This window comes from Phoca vitulina, unplaced genomic scaffold (assembly GCF_004348235.1).
Source record: "Phoca vitulina isolate PV1807 unplaced genomic scaffold, GSC_HSeal_1.0 scaffold18, whole genome shotgun sequence".
Lineage (NCBI taxonomy): Eukaryota > Metazoa > Chordata > Mammalia > Carnivora > Phocidae > Phoca > Phoca vitulina.
Window position 1 is genome coordinate 1,627,549 of NW_022589721.1, and position 16,644 is coordinate 1,644,192.

Genomic DNA, 16,644 nt, shown 5'->3' on the forward strand with positions numbered 1-16,644 from the left:
CTTCTGAGCCAGTCATCGTCTTGCTATAGATCAGATGTTTATAGCCGCAGAAATACAGAAGCAGCCGGTCATACTACAGTACTTACTTACCGAAGGTAATGAATTGCAGAGAAGACGAAATGAAGTAGTTAATTCAGTTGTAGTCGGTACAAGTAGCGATGTCAGTAGAGGAGCAATTTAAAAGGACCTACCATTTTTCTAAACTGGTGTGTTTCTGTCTTCTTTCAAACAGGGTATTTAAGCACACTACTGCTGTTTAAAATTGTAGTGGGTTTTATTTCATATTTTTTTATTTCAAATATCTTGTTGGTTTTTTTTTTCTTTTTAGGATGGTAGTATCTCACATTTGCATTAGTTAGAACCCACGAAATGTCAGATTTTCTTGATAGAAGAAAATGCAGGAAATTACATTCTACATTTTCATGTAATTGTCAATAAAATATGAGGTTCAACTATTTGATACATAATTTCCTACCAGTATATTCTTTCTTTTTTTTTTTTTTAAGATTTTATTTATTTGAGGGAGAGAGAGCATGAGTGGAGGGGAGGGGCAGAGGTAGAGGGAGAAGCAGACTCCCCACTGAGCAGGGAGCCAACTCGGGGCTCGATCCCAGGACCCCGAGATCATGACCTGAGCCAGAGGCAGATGCCCAACCGGAGCCACCCAGGCACCCCTCCTACCAGTATATTCTTAAAACATGCGTAAATGATAAGTGACACCATTAAAATCATACTTGGTTTACTTCTATTCAACATTTTAATAAGCCAAGTGCCCCATAAACTGAATACCCCAAGCCTGAGATTTAAAAAGTAATTTTATACATTATGCATAAAAATGGATCACAGGGTCATAGTTAAACACATACAGGCTTTGGAGTCAGTGAGTGCTTAAATCTGGCTTTACTACCCACTGTGTTTCCTCATTGGCAAAATTGGAGTAATAATGCCTAACTCAGATTAAATTAGCATAAACATATACACTTAGCCCAGAGTAGATGTTCAATAAGAAGGTAAATGGTAATGTTTAATTTCTTTTTTTCTTTTTTTTCTGATTTCTGTAAGTACTCATTTGGATAATTGTCTGATTTTCCTATAGGCTCCTATGGATATTCCAGGCTTAAACCTGAGTCAACAGGAATACTACCCCTATGTGTACTACAAGATTGATTGCAACTTGCTGGAATTCAAGTAAAAATGAGCTCCTTCCCAGACAATCCTGTCCTTGTGTTGGTGTATTCTAACAGAAATAGGTTGCAGTATGACAGTACTTTTAACTCCCTCTTGTCCTTTGCTTGCTTCTGACCACTTTTCCTAGTGAGTTCTTCCATAGTGGTCCATCTCTCAATATTTTCTTCTTAAAGGAAAATAGATGTCTTATTTCTTTTTATTGATCAGGTCTGTAAATGTGTACTAAAAAAAATCAGAGTTTATTTATAAACAGAATAGTTTATTTAAAGAGAAGGCCTTCATTGATACTGTGGTATGCATTAATTCCATTTGTTACTGTTGTGCACAAAAGCCTTGTTTACAAGGGAATGGTAAATGTTTATACCATTTGTTCATTGTATTTAGTAGACATAACTGTTTAATAGTTACTGAATCATGATGTAACGAAATGTGATGATATTCAGGTATGTGCTTTCTGAATGTTTCAAATTCCAATCTGTGAGCACTGTTGACACCCACAGGAGAGAATAAAATTACCTGTGCAAAGGTATATTGTGGTGTGTGTAACTTCGGAAGGTAACAGTTCAGGTTGAGAATTTAATAAAGGAGAGCATAGCTACCTTGCTGTGCCACTTCCAGGCTTTTGTTCTGTATCGAGGGTCAACTGTTTGTGTCTGGCTCACGTATGATTAAAGTGTGCCAAATTTGGGTCACAGCACAAATGTAAAGATTATTTTTCAATATATGATGGATATTTACATTTGGACACTAGATTTTGAGTTCCCGCAAATAATTAGGAAGTGGGGCCAACTTTGAATAAAGTGTAGCGAAACCATGCAGCTTCAGTCGTTTGTTCTGTGTAAGTCCTTACTTCACGTGTTTCCTTTCTAGGATTTTTTGATTATACAAGCCTTTGTTTTGACATATATGTCATTTATGACATCGTCTGAAAAAAGGCATTGTTTGTTGTAAAAATCTCTGGACGACTTCATTGAGCATCCTGGAGGAGCTTCTAAAGAGGGTTCTGTGGCAGTGTTCCCCTTCCTGTGCACTCCCAGGGCATTTCTCAGCTATTCTATTCCTTCTAGAAATTCACCTTCCAAATCCTTTTTACTTCACAAATTTATATTGTTATTTCAAAAGAAATTTACCTCAAACATTCAGACTTCTAGAAAGTAAAAAATGAGAGATGACCCTTCCTCCCCCCCAGATTTCTTCTCAAGGGAGTTGATGTATATTCTTCCAGGCCTTTTTCTAGGTTTCCACAGCATATATATCACACACATGCAAACATAGTTTATTTTTAAATAAATGTAGGATCAGACTGCATATATTCTGTCACTTGCTTTTTTGCTTACTAGTGTATCCAAAATAGGTAGATGTCAGTCTATCTAGAGCTACCTCATTTTTTTCCACTGGCTGCATGGTTTTCCATCATGTATTTCTGCCATAATATAGCTGACTGGTTGGATATTCGGGTTATTTTTTGTTTTTGCTCTTAACAAACACTGCTGCAGTAAACCTCTTTCTACAGGTATCTTTGTTTACTTGTGTTAGTATTTCTGTAAGAAAGACCCTGCAAGTGGGGTTCGTAGATCATAGGGTATATTTAAAGTTCTGACACGTACTGCCAAGTTCCCTGTCAGAATTCTAAATTTAAGACATGTTTAAGACATGTTGTAGATTTTATTTTCAGTTTTCCTTTGGATAAAAGGAGGCTGAAAATTTTTGGTTTTGGTGTCAGGAAATTCTGGTTTTCTGTCGTCTTTTGCAAGTGATTTTTGAGTCTTAGTATCTGTACAGTGGGCGTAGTCTGTGCTAGAGGATGTGTTTTGACAAAGTGAAAGATTGATAGGCCTACGTGATGACTTTAAGGTTTTACCTGGACAGTACCATTGTTCTGACATGGGTAGGTAGGGTTGTTTCAAGTTTAAAATCCCAGTGTGTGTTTGGAACTTCAGGACTTTCACTGTAATTTCCATCAGGGATGCAGAGTGACCAAGATGTAGCTCTCAAGCTCTTGTGGAGCCCAAGCCCAGTTCTGCTGCTGCTGAGCCCTGTGATCTCCACGCCCCATCCCTCCTTCGTAGAATGGGGATAACTGGAGTGCCCACCTCATAGGGCTGTTGTTCTGAGTGCAAGAGTTCCCACCTGCACGTGTAGGGCTTTGAAATGGTGCCCGGTGAGAGCTGGAGGCATGTACTCAGAATCCTAGATGAGTGCCTAGAGCTTCTTTTCACCTGTGTTTAGTCATGACATTGTGGAGTTTGAAGGTTAGAAGGAAGTAATTGTGTGTGTGTGTGTGTGTGTGTGGTGGGGTGAGTAGACTGTGTGTGTGTAGCATAATGTTAAAGCAGTTTGAGTATCTCTGAGCTTCAGTCTGTGTTGGATTTTTTATACTTTTGATGGTAGCTACCATTCCTGGGAAGGGACTCTTCTATTCCTCTTGCCTTGTTTGCTTCAGAGTCTATTGGTTCTCCTCTAGGATAGAGCTCAGATTACTTTGAGATTCATTAGACATTTATTGGGTGTCTGTTCGAGACCATTCTGCCAGTGCTCTCAGTACCCGTTGCCTCATCCCTTCCCCATGTTGTTTGTGTTGGGAGGACTGGTTGTCCCCATTCTACTTGTGGAGGCTTAGGGGCAAAGGACTTTGGTGATTTCTTTGTTAGATCTCACAGATTTTGAGTTAGATTCAGAATTTGAATCTAAGCTTTCTGACTGCTGGGCTCTTTTGTCCGTATGATGCCTCTTGCCCTCTACAGGGTCCTGTATGAGTGAGACAGACACTTTCCTTCAACTTAGTCCATGTGATATAGAGAAGGAAAAGGCATTACATGTGCTTCATGAAATATTAAATTGTGCTGGTATTTGGCAGGAACATAGGAACCCAGACCTTTTTTTCAGTGATGTGTCTAGCTGTTGCATGCTAATTTCAGTAGCCCAAGTTATTCAGACTGGAACGTTTTCCTGCCTGCTAAAGTTGCTCTTAGGCAGACACTGTGTGGTCTGGGTGGAACAGACTCCAATGTAGCTTCTTGAACAAGCATATGCCAAGTAATACCTTTCAAGTAATACTTCATGCATCACAAATACTCAGCAAACATGAACTTCAAATTTAAATAGTCCCAGATGTTGGAAATAAAATATAAGAAATTGATCTAGATATGAAGTTATTCACCTTTATTCACAGCTGCATTTTTCTTTTTTTCCCTTAAATCAGAGTAATAGGGTGCCTGAGTGGTGTAGTCAGTTGAATCTCTGACTCTTGGTTTCAGTTCAGGTCATGATTTTGGGGTCGTGAGATTAAGCCCTGTGTCGGGCTTCATGCTCAGCATGAAGTCTGCTTAAGACACACTGTATCCCTCTCCCTCTGCGCCTTCCCTGCCACACACCCCTGCTCTTTCTCTCTCTCTCTCAAATAATAAATCTTAAAAAAAATCAGAGTAACAAATGCACTAGGTTAAAAACCATATATACAAATATTCTAGAATAGCTAATAATTAAAACCTTGCTATTCTATAGAGAAAAATGGTTCTTTTTTTCTGTTAACATCAGTAAAAGATGGTTTATCTTAGAAGGTCTGTAACAGTGTTATGTTCTAAAGGAAGTGCATTGAAAACTGCCCTAATTTAGTTGTCTGTAAACCGAAGTTTACTCATTTTAGTAATGTAATCTTATTTAGGGTCTTTATTTTTCTAGCCTAGATAGCTTTAGATTAATATACGAATGTAATTCTGGCCTTTTTTTTTTTTTTAAAGAAATATTACCCACCAGAACTATTTTACCAGCACATTCACCTTTAGAATAGTTTTGGATCTGGGCCCCATGACTTGTGGGAGAAAAAGGGAACAAGGTAAAACCATGGAAGTGATCAGCAGTAGGGAATAGCACCTGGGAAGGTTTAGCTGGAGAAGAAAGTGAAACAGGAGAAACAGGACATCCTTCACACCAAGAATGGTCAAGATAATACAAGAAGAAAAAAGTTTGAAACAAAGCAGAAGTTAGAAGTTTGTGAGCAGACACAAACAGGAGATTTTCTGACAACTGCTTAATATTGAAATTGATTAGATCTACAGCAGTTCTTACTTGGGGAGTTTAATAAAAATGCAGATTCATTGCCCAACTCCACCAAGATGTGGTTTGTAAGTCTTGTGTAGATCCAAGGAATAATCTGCATTTTTAACAAACACCCAGGAGACTCAGACGCTGGTGATCAGCCAGTTAAATGAGACTGCCTTTGAAAGAGTCTTTCTCTGAACCCCCAGTTAGTGTCGTTGACTTAGGATTTGGGAGCATCTTGGGGTCTCCTTCAAATAGTGATTTTTCTCTGTTTCACACAGACTACATTCAGTAAGATAATTATGAATAAATCAGTTTCTCCTCTGCCACCTGAAGAAGCATTCTACGTTATTAATCAACAGAACCAGAAAGTTCTGCCTCAGCAGAAACTGATCAATGTGGGTGTCCTCTACCCTTGCAAGGCCATAGAATATCAAATTGGAATTTGCAAAAACCATCTAAAGTAACCAAAATCACATTTCTATCCTTTTTTGAAAACCCAGGTTGGGCGTGATTTATCCTGCTTATAAAAGTGTAAAAGAACAACCAGAACAGATTTTCAAAGAATGGTTTGCATGAAGAAACAAAAAATTAAGACAAAAGTGAAAAAAGTAGGATGCAGCAAAGATTACTGTTAATGTTAGACCAAAAAAGGAAAAACTGTATAGATTTGAACTTGAAAATAATCTTTTTTTTTAACCCGAGGATGAACAAAACTATACAGAATATCAAATCCAAAGAGCAGCTTTGATGTATTTTGCAGTTTCCTAGGTATGTGGATGATCTCTTTGACAGGACATTCTTAATTACCTTTTTCACCAACACAACTTGCCAGATTTTATATTTAACTATCTTGGGTACCTATTTGGGCTGAGTAGTTACAGGTCAGTACAGGTTTTAATGTGTTGTTGGAAGCATAAAGTCACTTGTTTCTTTAAAAAAGAATTGTGACTATACACGGGTAGTACATTTCACCACAAGAGGGTGCTCTGGTGCCATTTAGAAGCAAACAGGTAGCTTAATCCCCCAATCCCCCTCATGGTTGGTTATGAAACATATAGTCAATTTAGAGAAGCCCACAACCACTAGGTAGTGCTCTGATTTGCGATATTTTGTTACAAGTTAATGTTAATATAATATAAAGTTCTCAGAAAATTTTAGATGACTTATATTCATTTTGTGAATTAATCCAGCCTGTGTGAGTGTCTATGTGTATAGAAGCAGTGTTTTAGAGCCCAAACACTGGTGCCAGCCAGTGATAGTTTTCCCCAAAGACAAGATGAAAAAACTAAGGCTCTATAGATACGTCTGTCCATCTGTGTGCGCATATGTTCGTTTATTCAGTAAATTGAGCACATACTACGAATCAGGCATAGGTTTTGGTCCCAGGGGTGTGATGCTGAGCAGTAAAAAGGCACAGTGAGAAGTGAGAAAAAGCACTGTAATGACTGATCTGTGAAATCAAAAGTCTGAAAACATCCCTGAGGATGTCTGTCCAGAAAAGTCAACCTGTACTATCAGTGAGTGAGTGAAGAATAGATCTTTTCCCGCCCCCGAATACGACCATACAGTTGACCTGGTTCAGCACTGTCCAAAACAATTTTCCGCGATGACGGACATTCTGTATTTATGCCACTCATTGTGGTAGCCTCTGCCACATGGGCCATAGTCCACTTGAAATATGGCTGATGTGTTCGAGGAAGTACATTTTCAATCTTTAATTAATGTAAGTAGCTGCCTGTGGCCAGTGGCTACTGCACTGGCCAGCACAGGCCTAGTTGGTTATGCTTGAGTTGTGAGCTGTTTTGCCTTTGAGTTCCCAGTATGCCCTGTGTCCTTTGGCTTCTTGTGTTCCTCTAACTGGAAGAGCCAGCCTAGCTTCTGTTCACTCTGATTGCCAGATTTCACTTCCCTGCCAGCCTGAGAAAGAAGGCTTTCTGAGTCATTGTTGATGTGCCTCAGATTGCTACACAGACAGCTTTCACTTGGATCACAAACGACAACTACATATACTTTGTGCCTTTATGTGCATGAGGGTAAACTGGTTGCAATATTGAAAGACCAAAAGCTGTTTCTGATGGGAAATATTGAATCCGCAGAATTGGAAACACAGCTGTGTGGTTCTGAAGGGGATATAATTTCTTCTGTCAGTCAGTGCTCACTTAGTACTCATTGTGTGCAGGGCACTCGCATCTGTAGGGAGACATCAGGGAGATGCTCAACACATGTTCTTGAACGACGTTTTTTTGGTCTCTGTTGACTCTTAGGAATTTAAGAAGTTCATAGAAGAGTGAAGCAGTCCAGGTCTCTAGCAAGAAGAGTGACAATTTACAGGGAACCAACCCTTGGAAAGAGGAGAGTTGTGTATGAAAGGATAGCACCCGTCTGCGGGTTGTTTTCATCAGTGGTATGTTGGCCTGGATCTTGCCCCATTCTTGAGCCCAGTGGCACCAGCCTGCAGGACAGCTGGCCGAGGGAGGAAGGAGCGCAGTCAGAAAGCCAGCTCCTCCCCCCGTCCTCCACCCGAGCCCCAGGCTCCCCCTCTGCTGTGTGCTCATTGTCTCTCTCCCCCTTGGCGGCCAGGCATTCAGGCATTCTGGAGCTTCTCTCCCCTCTCCCCTTCCCAGTCCTTCCTTGCCCCAGTTTGTTTTGAGAGCCTCCTAACTGGCCTTGTCCTCTCTGCTCACCTTCGTAGCACCCTTGCTCGGCTGCCAGGGGACTGTCAGGTCACTGCCCACAAATCCTAAAGAGCTCTTCCTCATTTACCCACAGAAGAAAGTCCCTTTGTTCAAGTTGGATTGTTTCCTTCTTTTTAAGTTAGCTTCTCTTATGTGTTTTCTGAAAGCGGGATGTTGTTTAATGTTTTTAATTTCATCTGCAGTTTCTTTGATCGGGGAATTTAGACTATGGGTATTTGTTACGAGTGCTCTAAGGGTCTGCTTTTCTCTTCTGGCACCTTGGAGCTGGCCCTATGTGCTAGATCCAGATCCTACTGTGATCTTAGGCAGCCTGCTACCCTGGGTCTGACTCCATTTCTTCATTTACAGAAGAGGGATGGTGATAACACTGCAGGATTATTGTGAGAATTAAACCTCATGGTGTGTTCAGATTTTTTGACAAGGTATATGCATCGAAGAGGGGGTTCAACATGCTAACGGCCACTTTTGTTAGTAGTAGTAGTATTTTTTAAGATTTTATTTATTTGACAGAGACACAGCGAGAGAGGGAACACAAGCAGGGGGAGTGGGAGAGGGAGAAGCAGGCTTCCTGCTGAGCAGGGAGCCCGATGCGGGGCTCTATCCCAGGACCCTGGGATCATGACCCGAGTCGCAGGCAGACGCTTAACGACTGAGCCACCCAGGCACCCAGTATTATTTTTTATGCTACTTGATTTTTGTTTCTTGGCTTCTCTAGCTTATGTGAATTGAAATTAGTTTCCCTTTAACTATATCTATTTAGAAGGCAAATTCCTTCATTAAAAATCCACCAGGATCATAGGATAGGCAATTCCAAGGGGTGTGTGTGTGTGTGTGTGTGTCCCCAAAAGAATTGAAAACATAGATTCAGGGGCTCCTGGGTGGCTCAGTCGTTAAGCATCTGCCTTCGGCTCAGGTCATGATCCAGGGTCCTGGGATCGAGCCCCGCATTGGGCTCCTTGCTCAGCGGGAAGCCTGCTTCTCCCTCTCCCACTCTCCCTGCTTGTGTTCCCTCTCTCGCTGTGTCTCTCTCTGTCAAGTAAATAAAATCTTAAAAAAAAAAAAAAAACATAGATTCACACAAAAGCTTGTACATGGAAGTTTGTAGCAGAATTATTTATAATAACTGAAAAGCGGAGACCCAAGTGGCCATCCACTTAAGATGAATGAATGGATAAACAAAATATGGTACGTCCATACAAGAGAATATTACTCAGCCACAAAAAGGAATGAAGTCCTGATCCATGCTACAACATGGCTGAACCTTGAGGACGTTGTGCTGAGTGAAAGAAGCCAGACACAGAAGGTCACAAAATGTCTGATTCCTGTTACATGAGATGATAGGAGTAGGCAAATCCAAAGATAGAGAAACCAGATGAGTGGTTGGTGGGGACCAGGGAGAAGCTGGGGATTTAGAGTGGCTGCTAATGGATACGGGGTTTCTTTTTGGGGGAATAACCATGTTCTGGGGTTATATAATGGTGATGACTGGACAACCCTGTGGATATACCAAAAATCACTGAATTGTATAATTGAAGAGAATAAATTACACTCTATGTATTATTTCTCAAAAATGAAATCAAATTTTTGACAAATTCTCTCAATTCTTGGCTCATGTGTTTATGTCAGTGTAGTTGTAAAAATTAATTTGAATTCCCTTTGGTGAAAGAGTTTTGTGTTTTAGGGTTTTACTCTTTTCCGTGGTCTTGCTATTCATTGTGAGGTTTTCTCCTTTTCTGTTAGTCTCTGTTGATCTTTTGTGTTTTCCTTCGTTCCACTCATCATCCCAGTGAGACTTGGCTGCAGCAGCCGCCAAACCCCTCCTCTGCTTCCAGGACGGGGACACATCGGTTTCAGGAAACTCTGATGCCGCTGGTCATCAGCGTCCGCGCTCAGCCCGCCTTCCCAGCAGTCTCTGAGGAAAAGGTCCATTCTCTGAGACTTGACTGGCCTGATGGTTTAGTGTACATGACCCCAACGACTTGTCTAGATAAAAGAATCCTTCATTCATTCCTTCCTTCAACAGCCAGTTCCTGACTGAGGACATACGTTATGAGTTCCTGAGGGTAGAATCCTCATTGACTCAGCACATACTTAGCTGTGGCTCAGTACCAGTTGCTGGAACAGGAGTGAACAGTGAGGAGAGGGCTCCTGCCCGTATGGAGCTCACCTGCTGGGGGTTGGTGGCAATGGACACGTAATAAACAAGACCCTTCACTTCTGAATGTGTGAGGTGATAGTGACCTGGGCTGGGAAGGGGTAAGGGGGGCCGTGGCAGACGGCGGGGGAAGATGCCAGCCAGAGCCAGGGGGAGAATATCCCTGGCTGAAGAAACAGCAGATGCAAAGGGCCCCAAGAGAGAACTGGCCCAGAGAGTCGGAGTGGCCGGTCAGCGAGGCGGAAGCTTCATGAGCGAGGGGGTGTAGAAAGTGCAACACATGAAGGTGGGGCGGGGCTTACAAGCATGGTGGAGAACTGAGATTTTGTTCTACAAAGGGAACCCATTGTATGGTCTAATTTACATTTTTCAAGGATCATGCCAGCAGCAGTCTTACTCATGTGTTTGTAACCGCGGTTTCTCACTTCGTGTTGGGCACGTTCGTAGTAGGTGCTGGTCCGTCCAGTGGGGGGGCATGTGGGGTGTACGCCACGCCGGGGAGTGTGCCTGGTGCTGACCCAGAAGCTCTTCACCTTGTCACTCTTTTAAGAGTGTTTCGTAAACATACTTAATATTCTCCTGCAAATGTACATGAAGATGCAGGCAGAATCTAACAATTTATAAACTTATTACTGATTTTTTTTTGCAACTGCCCTGATTTCAAAGTCACGGTCATCGCATGTTTATAAAATGAGCTGGCATTTTAAATCATACTTGGTACATACCTGGCTAAGTGCACCTAGTAACTAGTAACAGAGTCGTTCTCTGCTAAGAGCCAGCACAACAGCAGGGCTTTGGGGGGATGGAAGGGGCGCTCTGGGTTCTAACTCATTTTTCCAGTGTGTCTGAATTTCTTGCTTCCGTGCTCTTTAGAGGGAAAAACTGTCTTTTTTTTTTTTTTTTTAAAGATTTTATTCATTTATTTTAGAGCACGAGTGGGGGGGAGGGAGAGGGAGAGGATCTTAGGGAGACTCCACACTGAGCACGGAGCCCCATGTGGGGCTCTCTCTCAGGACCCTGAGATCTCAACCCAAGCGGAAACCAAGAGTCGGATGCCCAACGGACTGAGCCACCCCGGCGCCCCAGGAAAATTGTCTTTTTGTTTGCTTCAAACTGCTCCGGCCTTTTGCTGGGAGACCAGAGGCTATATGATCTTCATCCACTAACTTAATGCAGGAAGTGAAAATCTATCACGTGAATTGCTGCCGCTCTAACTTCCGTCTTGCCTCTGCCTCTTCAGTCATTTAAGGCGTTCGTCCGGCTCAGCTACGGCGGATCCCTCACATTCTTCCAGGGGAACTGATGCAGCTTTGGAGAGACGGGAACGCTGGGGTCTGTGAGTCGACTGCTTGAGAAGTGTTCATGTAGGCTCTGGAATGGGGCCTGTATCATAGGTACTAATGCTGAAAGGAAGTGTCAAATTTTCCATAGTCCGAGCTTTCCAGAACTTAGTTGGCTGCTTGCCCCTGAGTGGGAATTTCTTTTCTAAAATAAATGATTTGGAACGTTCTTGCCACCCAGACACACAGTTGCAGTTCCTCCTGCCTGGGAAAGTTAACTCCCCAGCTGTGATATGGTGCACAGCGTCGTCCTGGTTTAATCAGCTTCCAAAACCTCATTAAACCGCACATTAAAATTGTAAAGTGACAGCAAAGTTGATTCTTCCCCCGCCTCCCCCCCCTTTGATGCCATTGTTGTTTTTTCTGGCTTTCCTTTTTGGTTCCTGGTTTTACCCCCTATTCTTTCTTCTTAATTTTGTTTGGTCAAAATCTTTCTTTTAACATTTGGGTTCCGTTAGGCCTGTTCCACCTTGGTAATTCCTCTGCTTATTCTTTCTATTGTTTTCTCTCTTGAATTCAGAACGCCCCTTTCCCATGAACCTGCCTTTTTTCCTCCTGCAAGGATTGCCGTTGAAGAGAAAGCTGAGTTGCCTGGAACTTCATGTTGCTATGCAGCCGTTTCACATCCTTTCTTAAGCTGAGGGAATGAATGATAAGATCTTGCAGTTAGGCAGTGTATTCATCAGGGTCTCCAGAGAAACGGAACCAATGTGATATACATGTGATCCTCGAACAGTGTGGGGGTTAGAGGCCCCCACCCCCCGCCCTGCACAGTCAGAAATCTGTGTATAACTTTTTCTTTTAAGAAAGATTACTTATTGGGTGCCTGGGTGGCTCAGTTGGTTAAGCGACTGCCTTCGGCTCAGGTCATGATCCTGGAGTCCTGGGATCGAGTCCCACATCGGGCTCCCTGCTCAGCAGGGAGTCTGCTTCTCCCTCTGACCCTCTTCCCTCTCGTGCTCTCTATCTCTCATTCTCTCTCTCTCAAATAAATAAAATCTTAAAAAAAAGAAAGATTATTTATTTGAGAGTGAGAGAGGGTGGCGGGGCGGGGCGGGGAGGAGCAGAGGGGGAGGGACAAGCAGACTCCACGCAGAGCATGGAGCCAGATGCAGGGCTCGATCCCACGACTCTGAGATCATGACCTAAGCCAAAACTATGAGTGAGAGGCTTAACTGACTCAGCCACCCAGGTGTTCCCTCTGTGTAACTTTATGTTGACTGTATGTTGACTCTCCAAAAACTTAATAGTCTACTGTTGACCAGAAGCCTTGCCAATAACATAAACATGATTAACACATTCTTTTATGTTACATGTATTATATACTATATTCCTTACAATAAAGTAAGCTAGGGAACATGTTACTAAGAAAATTGTAAGGAAAATACATTTATAATACTGTACTATTAAAAAATCTGTGTAAGTAGACCAATACAATTCAAATCTGTGTTGTTCAAGGGTCAACCGTGTGTGTGTGTGTGTGTGTACAAAAGGGATTTATTATAATGCATTGGCCCACAGGATTATGGAAGCTGGAAAGTACAGAATCTCCAGAGTCCATGTCCCAGTTTGAGTCCAGAGGCCAGAACTGCTGTAGAACCAGGAAGAGCTGATGTCCTAGCTGGATGGCCCTGAGGCAGGAGAATTCTGTCTTACTTGGGGCAGGTCAGCCTTTTGTTCCATTCAGGCCTTCAACTGATTGGGTAAGACCCACCCACACCAGGAAGAGCAGTCTGCTTAAGGCAGTGCACCAATTGAAGTGCTAATCTCATACAGAAACACCCAGCATAGTGTTTGCCCAACTCCCTGGGCACCCTGTGGCCCTGTCAGATTAACATCAAGGCAGCTCCTGGGCTGGGAGCTGTATGTTGTTTGACACGTACAGAAGCTGACCTCAGGTCAGAGCTGGGACATCATTTTGTAGTTTGACACCTCTCTGCTCTTACGCTTCTGGTCATGCACCCTCTCACCATGTTTTGTACATGCTCTTTTTACTGGTCGCTGGTCAGTGGCCTCTCATGCATCACAGGAATTGCTCCAAATTTCCTTATTTTTCAAGTTCTTTTCCTAACTCCTACCCCTTTGCTTCCCATGGGAGATCTGGCCTCTTCTTTCGTGGGCGGGAGAAACAGACTTGGACAGGTCTGTTAATTCACCCAAAGTCACGCAGCTATTGAGTGGGCAAACTGGGATGGAATTTGAAGCAATGGGCCTTGTCAGTCCTGGGAGCCCCCCCGGGTGCCAGACACCATGCCAAGCGTTAAATGCCCTCGTTTCCCCAACGTCTCTAACCTTGATGCCTCTGTCCTTCCCATTTCTGGAAGGGTGTGTCCTGTTCCAAGCACCCAGCACTGCTCAGATCTTACTGACTAGTGCCTGCTTCTTAGTGCCACAGGCCTCTGGCACTCTGCTCCTGTAATTTTCTTTCCTGTTTATTTTCCCCCTTTATATTTGGTATAAAACATCCTTCTGCTCTTTCATCCTTAAAAACTCTCCCTTGACCCTGTGTCCCTATCAAGTTATTACTGATCCCTTCTCTTCCTTTTACTCCCCATTCTTTATTTTTAACTCCCAGTAAGTCCTCGGCCTGCTGAGACCCAAGCTGCTGCTGCTGTCTGTCCATCCACTATTCTTGGCAGAGACCTGGAGAGCATCCTGTTCAGTCCCGTGTCGTGACTGCTCTGCTTGACTCCACAGCATCTGTCACTGCTGACCATTTCTTCCCCCAGGAACTCTCGTTCCTTCTCTGCTCTTGCTCAGCTTCCCCACCTTCCGTCCGGCCCCTCCGCTGAGGTTCTCATGCTTGACTGTGCATGAGCATCACCCCGATGTGTGGCACCCCAGGTGGCGGCCCCACCCCAGGGCTGCCGATCCAGCAGGTCTAGGTGGGCCCCAGGGTTTTGCATCTAACTGGACTCCAGGTGATGCTGCGGCTGCTCCAGAGACGACACTTTGACACTGACGTTGCAGGTTTTCCAGAATGTTCTCTCATTGTGAGTTCCCCTTAGTGTCATCCTCTCTCGTGGATTCTGGTGTCATTTATTTTCTGAAATTCAGTCTCTCATCTCCACATCTCTCTGGTCTGGCAGGTAGATGTCCTTTGAGATTGCCTTTAGTATTTCTTGGAAGGGTACTTTTGGCATTTGGGATGTGACCGTTCTCTGCTGAGTGGGATGGTCCTGTGCCCGGAAGGATGTTTGGTTCCACCCAGTCACTGGAACGACCAAGACAACCCCCCCCCCTGCACATTTCCAAATGCCCCTAGGGGCGTGGTGCTGTCCCTGGTTGGGAAGCTCACGAGGTTCCCCCATCCTGCACCTCCTCTATCCTAGCACGTGCCTGGTCAATCAAGCGGAGACCTTGCCCTTCTGCCTCAACCTTCCTCCCTTTTAATTGGTTACCAAATTCCATCCATTGATTTCTAAAATAGCTCTTAATTCTGCCCCCTCTTCTGTAGTTAAAAGCACAGGTTTTAACGTCTGGCTTCTTGACAGGAGTTCAAATTAAAATCCTAACTTGGCCTTTTAGTAGCTTTATGACCTTAGGCAAGCTAACGAATCTCTCTGAGTCTGTCTCTTCAATCCATAAAAAGAGGATAACTCCTTCATAGCGTTATTGTGAGGACTGGCAGTGAGTACTAAGCACTCTTCCCTGACGCAGACGGGCCTGGCAATTCCCACCTTAGACCAGTGCAGGGGCCCCCTGCCTGCCTCCAGTCTCCGTGCCCCAGCCCTTGCTGGGCACCACCCAAGGAGCTTTTACGGATGTAGCCTGGCCAGGCCACTCTCTGCTTAGGAATCTTCATGGATCCCCATTGCACATACAGTTAAGCTCCTTAGCGTGGCCTACAGAGCTCTTTGGAGATACGATTCCAACCCAGTCTTCCAGCCTTACTCTTGTCTGTCAACCTGCTCCCTCCGCTCACCCCCCCCAGCCCCCCACCCTGCCAGCTTGCATTCTCTCTCTCTCTCTCTCTCAAGGACTCACTGCCCCCCCACCCCGCCCCCTTCACATCCCCTTGTTTCTCCTTTGCCTAGGAAGGGCCTGCTCCTTCCAGGCCGGCTCGAATGCCCCTTTCTTTTTGGGAAGTCTTTTCCCTGTGCCTCCTTTGACCCTTGGCTCCCATTGTGGGAGGTGTGTGCCTGTGTTTTGGCGTGTGTGTTGTCTTTAGCCGATTTCCAGTTTCTCCTTCACTTGCTGAGTGTGATGTGGTCGAAGGAGCACGGGCTCTTTCCCATGACACACACCTCGGGCTGCATCCTGACTCAGCCACTGTGGAGGCGTGTGACATTGGCACGTAGCCCCTTTGTTCGTGAGTGGTGTTTGGGTTCTCCTCTCTGCCTCCCTGGGTAGATGAGATCACATCATTAAGACACCTGATACAGTTCTCAGTGGGGAATCGTTTGGCAAAATGCCCCCGGGGGCTCTCCACTGCCCTTAGTCCGAGAGGCACTAGCCAGGGCCATTCCAATTGTATTTGTTTTCTGTTGCTGCCATAACTAGTTACTGCAAACTCAGTAGTTTTGACAACACAAGTTGATCATCTTACAGTTTGGTAGGTCAAAAGTCGGACACAGCCTTATCCAGTAAGGGCAGGGCTGTGTCCTGGAGGCTCTAGGGGATAATCAGTTTCCTTGCCTGGTTTGGGTTGTTGGCAGACTTTACCTCCAGGAGGTTGTAAAACTGAGGTTCCTGTTTCCTTGCTGGCTGTCGGCTGGGGCCACCCTGAGCAGATAGCAGTCTGTCTCAGGTCCTTGCGTGGGGCTCCCTAGAGCTCAGCACCAGCCACGAGACATCACATCTCATTCCGCCCCCTCTGACCAATCACATCCATAAAGGCCCTTTTGCCATGTGAGATAACATATGCACAGTCCCGGGGACTACGGTGTAGACATTTTGAGGGGCCCTTGTTCTGCCTGCTACACCTATCATGCCTCTAAACTCTCTGAAATATCACTGTGAATGTTATTCCCTTCCTTGATGATCCTGTGGTCATTGTCTGCCAAAGAATCCTTTGTTTCTGTGATACCAGACAGCTCTTCTTGCACACGGTGAGCGAGGTAGTTGTTGGTTGTTTTTGGTAGCCCAGATCTGGTCCTCCTCCTTTGGGTAATGGTACCCCGATCCTCTAGCCCCACTTCTCAGTGTTTGTGAGGTGGTACTTAGCCGGCCGGCCAGCTCAGGGGTGGTTGGTGGGCCTTGATGACACAGCTTAAGAGTG

General features: G+C 44.3%; 1 protein-coding gene across 1 annotated transcript in view; it reads left to right on the forward strand.

The window, feature by feature from the left end:
- The window catches only part of ATP6V1C1 (ATPase H+ transporting V1 subunit C1), a 41,929-nt gene extending 40,213 nt beyond the window's left edge, over positions 1-1,716 (forward strand). Inside the window, exon 13 of the mRNA XM_032415661.1 lies at positions 1,097-1,716. Within this exon, the coding sequence (XP_032271552.1) occupies positions 1,097-1,192 (96 nt within the window). The 3' untranslated portion in view covers positions 1,193-1,716. The remainder of the gene's footprint in view (positions 1-1,096) is intronic.
- Positions 1,717-16,644: the final 14,928 nt, after the last annotated feature.